At 26.7% G+C, this 15,367-nt stretch overlaps 1 protein-coding gene across 1 annotated transcript; it reads right to left on the bottom strand.

The window, feature by feature from the left end:
* Window positions 1-5,812: 5,812 nt before the first annotated feature.
* Window positions 5,813-14,651, bottom strand: LOC113558862 (tubulin glycylase 3A-like). Its single transcript, XM_026964438.1, is given in 12 exon segments — window positions 5,813-6,109; window positions 7,901-8,154; window positions 8,690-8,750; window positions 8,753-8,853; window positions 8,972-9,062; window positions 9,134-9,350; window positions 11,091-11,288; window positions 11,354-11,551; window positions 13,612-13,829; window positions 13,918-14,047; window positions 14,171-14,532; window positions 14,564-14,651. Coding segments are annotated over 12 exon segments (2,157 nt in total). The 3' UTR covers window positions 5,813-5,870.
* Window positions 14,652-15,367: the final 716 nt, after the last annotated feature.

Raw genomic sequence — 15,367 nt, 5'->3', positions numbered from 1 at the left:
GCCGCGGTGTAAACGACAACGGAGAATTTCTTCAGTGGCTATTACCGGCAGCGGCTGCGGAGCCATTGACATTGACCACGTCCCCCCACTTCTCTGCACAGTCATAAAGCTATTATTTCATTTCCGTTATATATCTTTCTTATTTTTTTTATTTTTTTCCTCTTCCTTAGAATGTTTAAACGGTATCCTCTTAGGTATTTTTTTTATTCGTAACGCACCATAAATACCCTTGTGATACAGTTTTGCTATCTTATTTTTTCAAGACTGATTAGCGATTATATTATATATTATACATAGTTATACAATTCTAAATTATTTCCGCACATATCATGACAAAATTATATAGTCTTAAGTATATAAATATTGTTATGGTTGACATAACATGATACCTGCAGTGGCTGCAGTATATTTTATACTTCTTATTTTTTAGTTGAATTTGTATACTGTAATGCACATGATAAATATTATTAAATTATAGGTTATTACTTATTACTTATATGAATTCTATATAATATTATATTATACTAAATTATTGTAAAGATCTAAAAATATAATAAGTAATGAGTATAGTCAGGCATTTTATACAATAAAACTAGTAGAAAAACAACTAGGTAGGTATGTCTTATTTTTATATAGGAGCGTTAAAGTTACACAGCCGTATTCGTGCAGAACAAAGTTAACAAAATATTTAAACTGTTAACTGATAAGTTATAATAAAAATTATACGATTGTCGTTTTGGTATAACATTCATATAAGATCTCACCAGAAGCTTTCCAATGTCTGTTTATGTTCAATATAAGTTCGCGTCCTTAAAGAGGTTGAAATTATAGTTATAGGTCGGAATTATACCTACTCCTAATTAAAAAGCTTAAAGTTATCATAATATAAATATACATGTATAAGTTACCCAAACATTGTTTACAGCAGCGTTTCTTAACTTAGGAGTCACAATCACTTTGATTAGGGGTCGCGTAGGTCAAAAGTAATACGCAAATTTATAAAATGAACCTTTTTTATTTTAAATTTTTAAGTTTTTTGATAAAAGCATCAACTTTATCTGACATTAGTTGAATGTTCTTTTCACTGCCTTGTAAACTTATTGATATTTTTATTGTTTAATGTGTACTTAAATAACTTAATATAGATAAAGGGGACGCGAAATGATTGACCATATTTTATACTTATTTTGGGTGTCGCGACACTATAAAGGTTGAGAAACGATGGTTTCATATTTTTTAATCATATTTTTAAAAAGTTATTACGTTCCAAATTAATTTAATCAAAAAATATTGATATTTAAAAAAAATTCTAAATAAAACTACTTGACTTAGATACATTTTTTTTACCATAATACCATAAAAATTGTTCTTATAATCAGATTCACAAATTGGCTATTTAACATTTATCCAAAAAAATTTAAATTTAATTTAAATTTTTTTATTTTCAGTAGTAAAAAAAAAATAAAAAAAAATTGAAAATATTAAATAGAACAAAAGTTATTCCAAAAGTTAGTTCTATCTGTTACACCCTGTATAGTAGGTTTTGAGTGAACCTCATTATTGAATTTTTCACTGTAACAGGTGTCTTAAATTTAAATTAAAAGATAAATATCATAAATCACTGCACACAAAAAACAATTCCGAATAGAGCTGGTATGTCGACCTCTATTTCTATAATGACAATTTATAATGTGTAGGCACTATCAGTAATTTTTTTTTTATTATTAGTAGTGTTGCAGTATGTTGAACTATTTTTTTCCAAAAACATCGCATTCACATCTATCACACAATGAATTATTATAATATTAGTCAATACCACAATATACGGCAACGTACCACAATACTGTTATTTGAATAGTTTCATATAATCATATGATAAATAACATAGAATTAATTTATAAGGTTTAAATATTTTGAAAAATCATTGTTTATATAAAATTATAATTTATAATATAGAAACAAATTTCAAGTATCTACGAAACGTATACATACTTGTACAAATTAAAACATAATTATTAACATTTTGTCAAAATTATATGACTTAAAATTTAAGTAAAAAAAAAAATAAATATTTTCATTATTTTCAATTTGTACAATAAAAATGTTCGACAAACGTTGTCTTATAATAATTTATTTTCAAGGTTTTTGAATTAAAACAATGCCATGTATTTGTGATTTATTTTACGTTGAGATTTTAATATTGCGTACTTTTTTTCGCCAGTTGTTGAAGAACTGAATGACGTACCGTTTATAATAAACTGCTCGAATTCTCATTGTTCGTTTATGGCATGTTTGCGATAGACTTTCAGGCGTTCAGAATTCGAAATCATTATTAAAAATTAAAATTGTGTAGAGAACTACTATAGCGCGAAAAAATTATTGTAAATTAACTATCAACAAGTTTGCTTTTGTAATTTAATTGTATTATGTATTAACTGCTAAGACCAATCAAAGTATACTGTAACGTGTAATCGGTCAGAATATATGTACCCAGCCTAAAATCATGTTTATAAATTAAAATAAAATAAGTATAAAACATACACACACCATCATTGTAAAACATATTTTTGGCCATAATTGAGCAGCATTAATTTTTTTCATAAAAATCTACCGAAAAAGTTATAAGATGTTTTCAAAAAATATAATATAATATTACTAATTAGGATTCTAAAAAAATGATAAATTTAATATCTAGGAAGTAGGAAGTACTAAAGATAAATTAAAAATTAGAAATTAATAATTTCTAATGTATAGACTATGAAAAATATACCAGTATTATAAGTAATTAGATTAAAAAAAAAAAACATTAAAATCATGGAGAAGAAATTCTCCCATCGGCTAACACAGAAAATGTAATATAATCTAACTTTAATATCAATTAATCACTATAATATTATGTAATAAACTTTTCGTAGTTAAATATTAAGTAATTGGGTTGCTATAGTCTATATAAATCATACAAAAAAATGAATTGATTGAAAGTTGTCATTTAATTAAGTTTTGAGTTTATTAGCAACTAAGTCATTAACATGATTGTGAGTGAAAACAGAATTATAACTAGTAAACGATTCATAGGGGTATTTATTATATGATACGTTGATAGATGATTTCACGTAATAGTAAAAAAGCAGAATTATTATTTATTAGGTATTACAATTGACTATTTAAATTGTAAGGTTCAAATCAACTAGTTAATGTCATAGAATTGTACCAATAAATATAGCTTCTTCGCTCAGGACTCTTAAGTACGTCTGAATATACATTATCCATAACATATATTACCGATCAATACATTATATATATTTATTTATTATATGTATGATACTTATACATAAATATAAAAAAAAATAAGATTTTATGATGGACCGAAATAACTGTTAGATATTTGTTTAATATTTTTATACTCAATTGTCGTTTTGTTCTAAAAATCCCAACATTATTATTCCTGAAATACGTATTTACGCTATTAGCGCTTATTTTATTCGTTATAATAATATGAAGGTTAGTTTTTATACCTACCTTTATAAATACTTAGTTATGCTTTTTAATAAAAAATTATTTTATTTATAATGAAAATATGTAGAGCGTATGAATATACTATAAGTTCATATCAAATGTTATTTTTATTAGTTCTATAACCACCATAAACAGCTCAAATATAAAATAGATCTCAAATCTCAATGAACATAGATTTTTAATATGATTTAAAATAGCGTAAAATGTTGCTTTACAAGACTTATGATATTTATTAAAGGTGTTTTAGAATTAAATGTCGTAAAGTAAACATTTTCAAAATTAATTAACGTCGTTGCTAATAATAAATATCGTATAGAAGAAATTGTCAAAAAGAATAATCCGATATTTACAAAAAAAAAAGAATTACTGTTATATTGAATTTTTGTAAGTGACGATCGATTGAATCTAATGTAATTGAATCGATTTGATTACTTTAATGATACTTATGAAATTATAAACGTTGATTGACGTTTTATTTGGACATTTTTTTCGTTATTTATATGTTAGGCACTTAATTTTTAGCAACTAAACGTTATATAGATATACAGATACCTGTATACACGCGGTATATATTTTTTATTTACTTACAGTCATAACTCATAATAGATTTTTTTTCCTATTTTCTTTAGCCTTTATGTCTCATGATTGTAGGTCAACAATTGTTCAACTGCATCTGTGATAAATTGAGATTCGGTCGAAACCCATTTTGTGCTAACATTGTTGATTAATCACATTGATACGAATATAGGTATAATAATGATAAGTCGAAGTGGCATCGTTCCAACTAGCGTATAATATTGTGTACCAATATAATATAAAATATTGTCATAATGTCATCACTCATCAATTCACACCTTATTCATGGAGTACTTATAGACATTTTGCTTTCATTTTATTTATAATTATATTATATATTATCGATCAACGAACGTCTAAAATGATGACCGTGGACCAATTACCTACTCACAAAATAATGTTCGTTAAATTGTATTAATATAATATAAGTATTATAGGTATCACACTACCACGACATCAATTGGGTTCGACAATATTTTATTTCTTCAGTATTTTGGTTTATTAATTTTCGGTTTTATATATAGTAGTTGTCAATTGTGATGTGACGTCCGTTACGAAAGTTTGCGAACGGGTTTGTGGTCGTTACAACGTATTTGTGAAACCGCAAATGTAATACACTATAGTCAGTGGTCACTATTTTATCTATCATTATGATTATAGGTATATTTTTAATGTTAAAGTATAATGGCTGCAGATTATATTATAATATTCATATATACTGGGTGATTCATTTATCACAGATAGTTAGGTATTAAAAAAAAAATTATTTACTTTATTGAAAATGTTTTTTGACATAAATCAAAGTCGCTATAGGACATGGAAATAATAATAATTTAATTTTCACTATTTTTCATTATAATTTTTTAAGCTTTTTTTGTTTTGAATGAGAATCTTTTTTTGGGGGGATATTTAAATGTATACAAAAATCGTATTTCGTTGTGTTTCGAAGTAGTCAATGAGATATACATTTGTAATGTTTAGATGAGTGATGGTGTAGTGGATGTGTTTTTTGTGGGTTATCCTCTGTCCCTCGAAACTCTACTTCCTTCAGCTCATCTATACATAAAATATTTATAACTAATTAATATATGTAATTTAATTTTGTTTTGTAATGACTTAATGTTGTATTAAATATTAAATAATATTTTCAAAACGGTTGATACGTTTCAAAAAATGAATGTTTATATTTAAAACAATCAACTTGTACATAAGTGCCTACTACTTAACCTAACCTATAACCACGTTGCCCACAACTTCTGCTGCAGATGAGCATTGTGAATTATTGCTTGAAGGAATCCGGAGCGTGAATAATTTTCATGAAAACTTGAATCGTTTTATTGTTGTTGTAAATGGTATTATGAACGGTGTGAAAACATATTCCAATTTCCGATAAGTATATGTATATTAATATATATAAATATAATATATGTTCCTAAACATATCACGCGCGTTAAACGTATACGAAAACAAATTGACAATGGCGTGCATCTAGGATATCACATTGATACATCGAAATAACTATGTATAACCATAACACAGAAATAGGTACAGCAGTTAATTAATACCTACCTGTATTCTAAATATTTTAAATATTTACATTTCTATTCCTTTTAATTTTTTTTTTTTTTTTATCTATTTTCATATCGACCGTTGTCTGTTCGTCGTTTCGTGTTTCAAAAGTGAAATAACAATCAACGGACTAGATTGTTTCGTCGGAATTTCTACTGCTTACGAGTGATGTTCAACGGCAAATTGCAGCGACAGCAGTGATGACATTACTAGAGTTTTCTTACATTGGAACTTTCATTACGTAACCGTAGTGCCACCAACTTTTTATTGACGCTGTCCATCCACCGGCGGTGGTAGTCGAACGTGAACGGTACGACGGCCGTCGACGAATCGAATTGATTGCAACTGTCCACCACGACCGTCGAGGCTGATGGTTTCCATTTTTCCGGAACGACCTTTACAAACAGCCCCGTGTCGGCGTTCGAATTTTTCTTGTAGTCCACCGTCACTATACGAACGTTTGGGCGATAAAAGTACGATGTTAATTTATTACAGTAATATCTATTATACAATGCACCCGTGTATCCTGCTCCTTGCAAAATGAACGAGGTTGGATTAAAAATTTAAAAATACAACTTATGCTTTAATAGTACTTTTATTAATATATTTTACTTGCCAGCCCGCTCAAATAATCACAATGTATCATTGTTGTAATTTATAGGCCATGCATAACAAGTATAATAACTTATCTACATCAGATATATAATACCACAACACAAACGCAAATAAAACGTGTTGGCCATTAATCATGTAAGGATTTCTAGCGAATGGTAAACGTACGTATCTGGTACCTGGTATACGGTGGTAATTGTCATAAAATAAATTATACTTATACCGAGTTGAACAAAAGAAACAGTTTAACCATAGAAAATTAAGTCTATTATAAACTAGATCAGTTATCCACTACAACATTAAAAAAAAAACATTTTAGTTAACCTTAGGTAATATTAGTTAATATAGAAAATAAAATCACAGCATGTACTTTTAAATGCATTGATTAAAGCGAGAGGGGGTGCTAAATGGCGTGTTTAACATAATTATAAACACTTTTTAGAAAATTTAATGTGGTTTTGAAATTTTGAAATTTATAGTTTTCAAACAGTTCTTTTTATTTTTAAAAGTAACTTATTAATAAATTTAATGTATTACTTACGTAATAGCTCCCTCTAGTTCTGATCAAGAATAAATATACATTTTTGCTTTTTAATAATTTCAGACTATTGTCTGAATGGTAAAGCCTTTTATCTGACTACCTCAAATCCCTCCAAAGATCTCTATTGTTTGCTTCTTCAATAACTATTGTAGTTTCGTAAATCTAATTTAAATTTATCTTTAATCGATCAGCAATTTAGAAAATATACCCAACGTTGTCGTGGTTTTCATCCGGAACGTTGTTAATTCACAAAAATCGAATATTTTTTTTTGTTTATTTAAAATTACCTTTCGTAACAAAATATTTATTTTATAAGCAATGGTAACCAGAAATAAACAGGCAAAAGAAACTTTTCTATAGTATATATATAGTTTTCAAGTCTTTAAAAAAACATACGTAAATTGTCTTATTTCAAATTGTTTTTAGAGATGTCAAAAAAATTTACCGGTTAGTTTAAACCAACCACGTTCTAAAATATACCGATATATCTAATTCGTCACAGGCAAATTATCTATCTCGGTCGAATTAGTTAACAAATCGAGGTATCATAGGCATTGATTTTCCCAAAAACACTAAAACTACGACGATACAATTCCGTATTTTATATTCATTCATTTTTTTCCCGGCGAAGTTTGGTTATATAATTTAGTATTTTACCATAATATATAAGTCTTTGCTAAACTTATATTTTTCTCAGTTTATCTGAGTGTGAAAATACGGTTACTAGTGGGTTTTTCTTTTATGAAACCACATTATTATTTTTTTTGCTACACTCGATATCTGATGATATTATCAGTTGCAGTTAGATAGATCTATAGTGACATATTTCGTTACTACAATGCAATAGTGTATTATAATATTATAATATAGGTATTTGCGTGTAATGCAAAATACAACTTTGAGATCCTTTTAGAATAATATATCTATTATGTACCTATTAACCTATTATAATTTAACAATAAACGTATTGAATAAAGTACCGTATATACCTACTTACAACACACATTAACCCAGTATTTAAAATACGCTTAATTCAAATAATTTACAATACTACGTTAGATTTGTGTAAAAATAATGTATAGGCACCTTTCACGATGTCACTTAGGAGCATAGGCACCAAGTTAGCGATAACGCTTGTAGATGGATTCAGCCCGGGAGTGGAATTGATCTCGATCAAATACGGTATGAAGTTTTCCGTGATTAAGAAATCAGCTCCAAACAATTGAAAAGTGTTATCGCGGTAAGACGAAGTGTCCGTAGCAGCTTGTAACACAGCGTAAATGCTCTCGCTCATTCCCGGAAATATCAATTCATCCCATACGTAATCTTGTCCGATCTTTCTGAAATAGGTGTGAAATCGTAAGACTGTTTGGCTACACAGAAATACCTACACTATTTTAAATTAAAAAAAAAAAAAATAAAATAATAACAAATACAGTAAAATCCCGTTACAACGAACTCTAGGGGACTGAATTTTTTTTTTGTAATAACGGAAATTTTGTTGTAACGAAAATTCGAATAAGCTCTTTATAAGCCCTGCTTTTCGGCAAGGGACTTCTATGACTTTCGTTATAACGGGATTTTTCGTTGTATCGGTATTCGTTGTAACTAGAATTTACTGTATTAATATTTTAATTTAGCGTAACAGGGATTAAAATTGTGTGCAGTATACAAAACAGTTTATATAATACCAAATTATTTGTAATTTTTTTTTTTTGTGTTTATTATATACAGTCAATAATAAATAAAATTGTAGAACGAGTTTGGTTAGTAAATATTTTAACTCGACATTTTCTTTTCAATTCAAAGGGCAATTATGAAAAAATAAATATAGCTCGGTTATTTTCCATGACTAATATCAGTTATATGTTATACCTCAGATGGTTTTGCAATTCTCTGTAATCCCACATACATTCTTCTGGTACTTGTGAATTCTAATTTTTCGATATTTGATTTGCAATCTGACATTACTGAGATGAATGGATTCGTGCATGTTTTCCATGGAGAAGCTGTTAGCACAAAATCGGACGTAACCCTCCCTGTAAAAAAAAATGTTATTAATATTTTCTATGTTAACTGTTGTGTGCGTGTGGTCCTCACGATACTTTGATTATTACAAATTACGATAAAAAATAAAAACAAAAATTTTATACAAACTTGTACATCCACACAACCACTGGACTCATATTGGTCACTAAAAACCATTGTCGCAAATCAATTTTACACGTATAGACTAAAAGGGGTCTTTCTATAAATAAAAAAAATATTTTGGTAGTTTTTATATCTTAATTATTTTTGAATATTACAAATTAATTTTACCTATATATTTCTGTAAAATATAATTATTTCTAATGATATCAGTTTCAGTTATTTTTTGTTGTATCGTCTGCAAATCTCTAGACAGCATAATGCCGTGACCAGAACAGTTTGACGTGGGTTTTATGATCCATGTGTTGGTCATCCCGTCTATATAGTGTTGGGGACGATACGGTTTCATTTTTTCCAGTAAATATTTACATTTCGCATAAACATCTAGCTGTAGCATAACACGAAATAAATATTATAATTACTGCAACATCTGGAATCACAATTCTACTGACAAATTGATGTCAAATCGGTGCTGTGTGTATTTTTACTGATTTTTTCAGATGTGCGCTTTTAAGTTAACTGTTTATTATCATTAAAAGCTATATAACAATGTCACTATACGTATGTGTAGTGAAGTGCTAATCGGTTGTCATTATTGTAACGTCGTTTAATATCAACTTATCAATTAATTTATAATTATCTTATAAAAAAAATTGCAAACGTTTCCTTATTAAAGTCTAAGGAGTTATGTTAGGCAATTCTTTTGCCGTTACTCGCGGGCACATCTTGTCTCTGTTAAACTGCGTAGTACGTAGTAATAATAAATTACTATGATATTGCGTTTACTGCCAGTCACCCACACAACTAGTATCAGAAATATATTTATTGTAAACCGCACAGATTTTCACTAGTTATTTTATAACTACGGTAGATCAACATATCAAAAAAATAATATAAAATAGCTATTAATATGCGTGATAAAAAATTTAAGTATTTCTAGAAAATTAAAAATTAAAAATATTTTTGAATACATATAATTTAATAACTATATAGGAATTGGATTTTTCTTTTATTCAATTGTAGTAAATTTTTAACAAGAATAAAATGCATTTATATATTCTAAATTTTTTCACTTTTAATATTAAATAATTATATAACAATTTTTAATATGTAAAATACGTAAATTCTGGCCGATGAGAAATTAGCTTTAAAAAATACTTTTTAATTTTAATATACAATCAAATGATTTTATTTTTATAAATCCAAAGTATATTTTTTTATTTTTAAAGATAATTTATAGAAAATACTTAAATTTGTTTCTACCTTATGAGTCTTAGTACGTTTTAATAAAAAATAAATTTTGTTTACAGGATCCGAATACATTCTTGGAAAAATGTACACACGACAGTGGTGTAGCTAAAATAGCCTATCAATAGCGCCGTATGATGTGATCAAAATTTTATCATTAAAATACATAAAAAATATATCATACTAATGAGTAATGACATTTGAAATGCCAGAAAATTAACCCCATGAAGTATTGCTGAGATGAAAAACGGATAACTTACGACAAATGCGTGCATAAAGGTTGCAAAATAATTATGGTATTGTTTTAAAACATTAAGTTTTTATTAAGTTATGTTGCAGGTAGAACAACATTTTTATAAAAATAATAAAACTATTTATATTTGCTTAGAATCTGGAAAAATTATAATTTTATGAAATTATAATACGTAGTAGTTTCATAGAGAAATGCTTTAAAAAATTTTATCTAGGCAAAACTAGATGTTATAAGATTTTGCTATTTAAAATATACTATGTATTCACCTAATATAATAGATAATTTAGTTATTTTATTATACAAGAAATAATTTGAAATATGAGTTACACACAGTGCACCTTAGTGTTAACGAGTGTACCTCACTTCTTTTGGAATACCTACAACAAAGCTCAGAGGACGCAGAGGAGGTACCTAATACTACTACAGATTGATATACCGTCTCCGCATAGAATCTTTTATTGTATACATATACAATGGTACTAATAATTTATTTGGCTTCAAATTTAACACATCCATTACAATAACGAGGAATACTTGATACTTACTTTATAGAGACCGATTACATACTTTTTTTAAAATTATTAAAAAGTTATTGTTAATAATAATTGTTACACAAGATTGATTTACTTCTAATTCATTTGTATACTCTTGATTAAATTGTGCGTTACTATCAATGATCAGTTTTGTGTAATGAATCATAAATTCGCTCCATTTTTCTTTTTGACTCTTAAATTTCCATATACCTGTTTCTGTATTACCAGTTATTTGTTTATTCAAAAATTGTATAATACATTGTTCCACAAAATTGATAATTTCATATGGTATCTAGTGAGTTCATGAGAGAAAAGATTTCAATATTTTTGTATACTTACAATTAAATTAAGACTTACATTGCCATTTGCAGTGAAAATTCTTTTATTATTTTCAATCGCTTTTACAATAAATTTTAATGTGCTTACTAATGCTGTTGTAATGTAATCTTCCACAAATGCATCATTATCCGCTTCATTTCGAATATAATGACATCTCGGAAACATCAAATTTGTCTCAACATTTTTGTAAGATTCCAAACATTGCGCCAAACCATTCTATATTTTAAAATAGATATTTAACCATATGGCTAATTAATCAACTAATTAATCTGTCATGTCGTTATGTATTGAAATAATATTAAAAAGAACATCACTGGTCTTTCGTTTAAAACAGTTTATCTTGTATCATTTGTGTTTTAGGGAAACGTAACATTTTTAAATAGACAGCAATGTATTTAGGTAGATAATTATTTTAATTTTTAATTACATCTAAATATCTAATGTAGATAAATGCCCTCAATCGATTAATTAAGTTAAGTTCAGTATTTTTTTTTTAATTGCAATTACGTTATTAACCAAAGGTAACATTGATATAGGATCTTCTGTAAATTATTTTGATAATTTATATAATAGCACCTAACAACTAGACCAGCGCTTCTCAACCTATGGTACGCGTACCACTAGTGGTACGCGAAGAAAATCTCCCTTTATAAAAAAAATTGGAATGAATCATTATTAACATTTAACATTAAATATTATTTGATTTATTTGGTTAATAATGATGATGATGATAATAATAATAATAATAATAATAATTTTACATATTTAATTTAATTTCTTTTTGTACATTAAATATTTTATTCCTATCATTTTGTAATTCCTAATAAAATAAAATTTTATACATGTAACATAAACGTATATATTATTAAGTATAAAAAAAATGGTCAGGTGGTACGTAAAAATTTTCAAACCGTGTAGGTGGTACGCGAATATTAAGAGGTTGAGAACCGCTGAACTAGACACTAGAATTAAGCCCTTTAAAAATTCAACTAATGGGCTATATCGAACATATGAAAATTATTATTACTATGTATGGAAAATTTAGATAAATATTGACTTAGTCAATATAGAAGTGATCACTGATTAGTGTTTTAATGTTGTATACACGATAGTTTAAACGAATTACATGAAAGGATTAATTTATTCGAAAATAATAACAAGTATATTGCAGATAGAGGTAGTAAAAAATATAACTCAAGAAAGAATATATTTTTAATGGTGTTTTCATTTTGTACACAAGTATGTAAAGCCAAATAGATAATAATCAAGATAAATAAAACTAGCATTTTTGAATAGAATTAAATAATTTATTATCAAAATTACTATCAGCTGCCTCTTCTAAGCTGCACTTTGTTAAATTTGCTATTTAAATATTATTTAATTTATAACCAAATAGTCATAAATAGGATTAGTATAGAATTTTGCAATTATTTTTAGGATTTACAGGACATAGCTTTTCAAGCACAAAATGTGATTTGGTCATATACAAGTCAAAATATATAGTTTTTATTTTGCTTTTTTTTGCATTTTTTGTAGTTTTATGGATTTTTAGGTCATTTTTTCAATTTCATGGGTATTTTTTATACTTTTTTGAAATCTAGGTAATATTTTAATTAATGAATATATTAATTTACGTAATTTTCAGAATAAAAAAATAAACGTATATATTTTTTATTTTATAGTATTTTTTGTTGTTTATTTCAGAAAATTTCAAGCTGGCCATTGCATGATAAGTCCAAACTTCAAACTTTAGTATTCATATCAAGAATATCCCAAATTAACATTTTTTTATAATATTTTAATTTAAATAATTGTGTACTGAAATATTAATTAATAAATAATAGTAATTAATAATTATAATGCATTTTTATAATATTTTAAAATCATTTTTTATCTTTTGGGCATTTTTTAAGGTCATTTTTAGGTTATTTTAATATTATTTTTTTAGGTTTTTTGGGTCATTAAAATCCTAGCCCTAGTCATAAATATAGTATGTATTTATTTTTGAAATAATATTTAAGAAAATTAGTTTGAATATTTCTATTCATTTATCTGTGCTTTAATTGTTGGTATAGTGTTTTATTATATTTTAAATTATTTATTTATGATTTTAGTCTGAAATTAACGATCCAGAAGGTATTCTCAATCATGCGTCCAAGAGATTGTAGCTAGAGTAATTAAAAACTAATTACGAGTACGAGATAACTTTAATTTGTCAATAATTAATCCAAATATTTAATAACTAGCTGTAAATAGGTATGTATATTGATAGATACTTTGGTACAAAAGATGTGTCTTGTAATCTGACTGACACATGTTAATTTACTTAGAGTGGACCAATTAATTAACTGTTTTCTAGTGACGAAAATAAAATTAGATCTTTTGTTTTTAAGGAAACTCCACGATTGTAAACTTTTTAGACGCTCCATGGCACCTTCCTTTTCATTAATTGACGATATCAGCGGAGGCGATTCGATCCAATTAACTATCCATGCTTAAAGTATAAATTGTGCATAAGTAAATTGGTAGGTATGATGAAGAATACAATTGTTCTAAAAATGTGAATGCTGTTAAATTTTTACGTGATGATTTTAAACACTGCGAATAATTTATTGGTGATCTGTACGGATCTCGTTTTTCCACCCAACCACGTTTTTTCAGCTCTTTAGAAATAATTGGAAAATATCCTAATACCGAAAATATTTGTTGATCCTGAAAATAATATAAAGATATTAGGACTAATAGGACTATGCATTTCAATGAAATTGCATTTGTCTGTCGTATATATTTTAATATTATTATTGTACATTAATCCTTTAATCTATTCTCGAGTACCTTTATAGCTTTCAACGTTCGATTAGTGACACTCGTCAAAGACTCAAATTCTAATGTTGTGTTTAACGAATTTAAATCTAATAAGTTATAGTTGCACTCTTTTATCAATGCTTTGTAAAGTTCTTGAATATAGTTTTTAAAATTTAGTTGGTATCTGGAGTTAAGTCTGCTCGTCATTAAAAATCTCGAGTTTTTGCATTCTTGTTTTAATTCCGGAATTCGATTAGAACGGTTTTGTTTATCATTTGTTTTAGTATTGTTTGCGATTGAACATTGCTTTACCTCATTGCAGTTGAAGTTAGTATCTGTTCGAAAATTATTGCACGCGTATTCAATAATAATTTCATCGGTAAACATTGTATTTTAGGAGTATTAAGTAGGTAAGTATATACAAGATTCAGTTTTATTTTTTTTGATTTAAAAATGATTTCTTACCATACCGAGTCAACAATATCTTTCTTGTGTTATTGTTAGAATTCATAAAGTGTTCTTTTGATTTTTGTGTTCAGTTTATTGTATTGTTTATGTAAATGTGTTAAAAAATAAAATTAAAGTTAATTTTTTAAATATGTAAATGTGTTATTAAGATTTATTTTCGATGTTGATATCTATGGTAATGTATACCTGATTACTGATAAGGTTAACCACATAACTGATTTATTATAATAGTATTTATTATTGAAAAAAAAATTATGCACCATTGTAGTCTGTAGATCCTGTGTAAATTATATAGGCAATTATTTACTTTATTTTCAATTATAAACGATGTGTTCATTATATTCGTTGTGCTATATATAGTCGTAATCTCGTAACATTTAACATCATTGTTATATAATACTATATGTTTGTATACTGGTATACTTGAGGAACAAGCTGTAAAATGTAGTTTGGATCAACGTCTAAACAACTTTACTAACTGATTATAAATTATAATTTTTACATTCAGATAGAATATTATATAATACAAAGGTGATTTAATATTTCGTTCAAAATTTGTAATTCTCTACAACGTGTAAAAATGAAAAATGAAGTGAATTTTTTTAGGTTTTGACGTCTGATCAGATCTAACCAGACAATGATGCTGTATTAATGTATGCGTACACGTATGTGGTATGCGCGCGCGCGTGTGTGTGGTTTTTTCCTTTTGTTTACTATTTATTTTGTTAGTTAACCCTTTTTCAATATTTATTTAATACT

This window comes from Rhopalosiphum maidis, chromosome 4 (genome assembly GCF_003676215.2).
Source record: "Rhopalosiphum maidis isolate BTI-1 chromosome 4, ASM367621v3, whole genome shotgun sequence".
NCBI lineage: Eukaryota > Metazoa > Arthropoda > Insecta > Hemiptera > Aphididae > Rhopalosiphum > Rhopalosiphum maidis.
The sequence above is the reverse complement of the archived record's forward strand: the minus strand, read 5'-3'. Positions and strand labels throughout refer to the sequence as shown.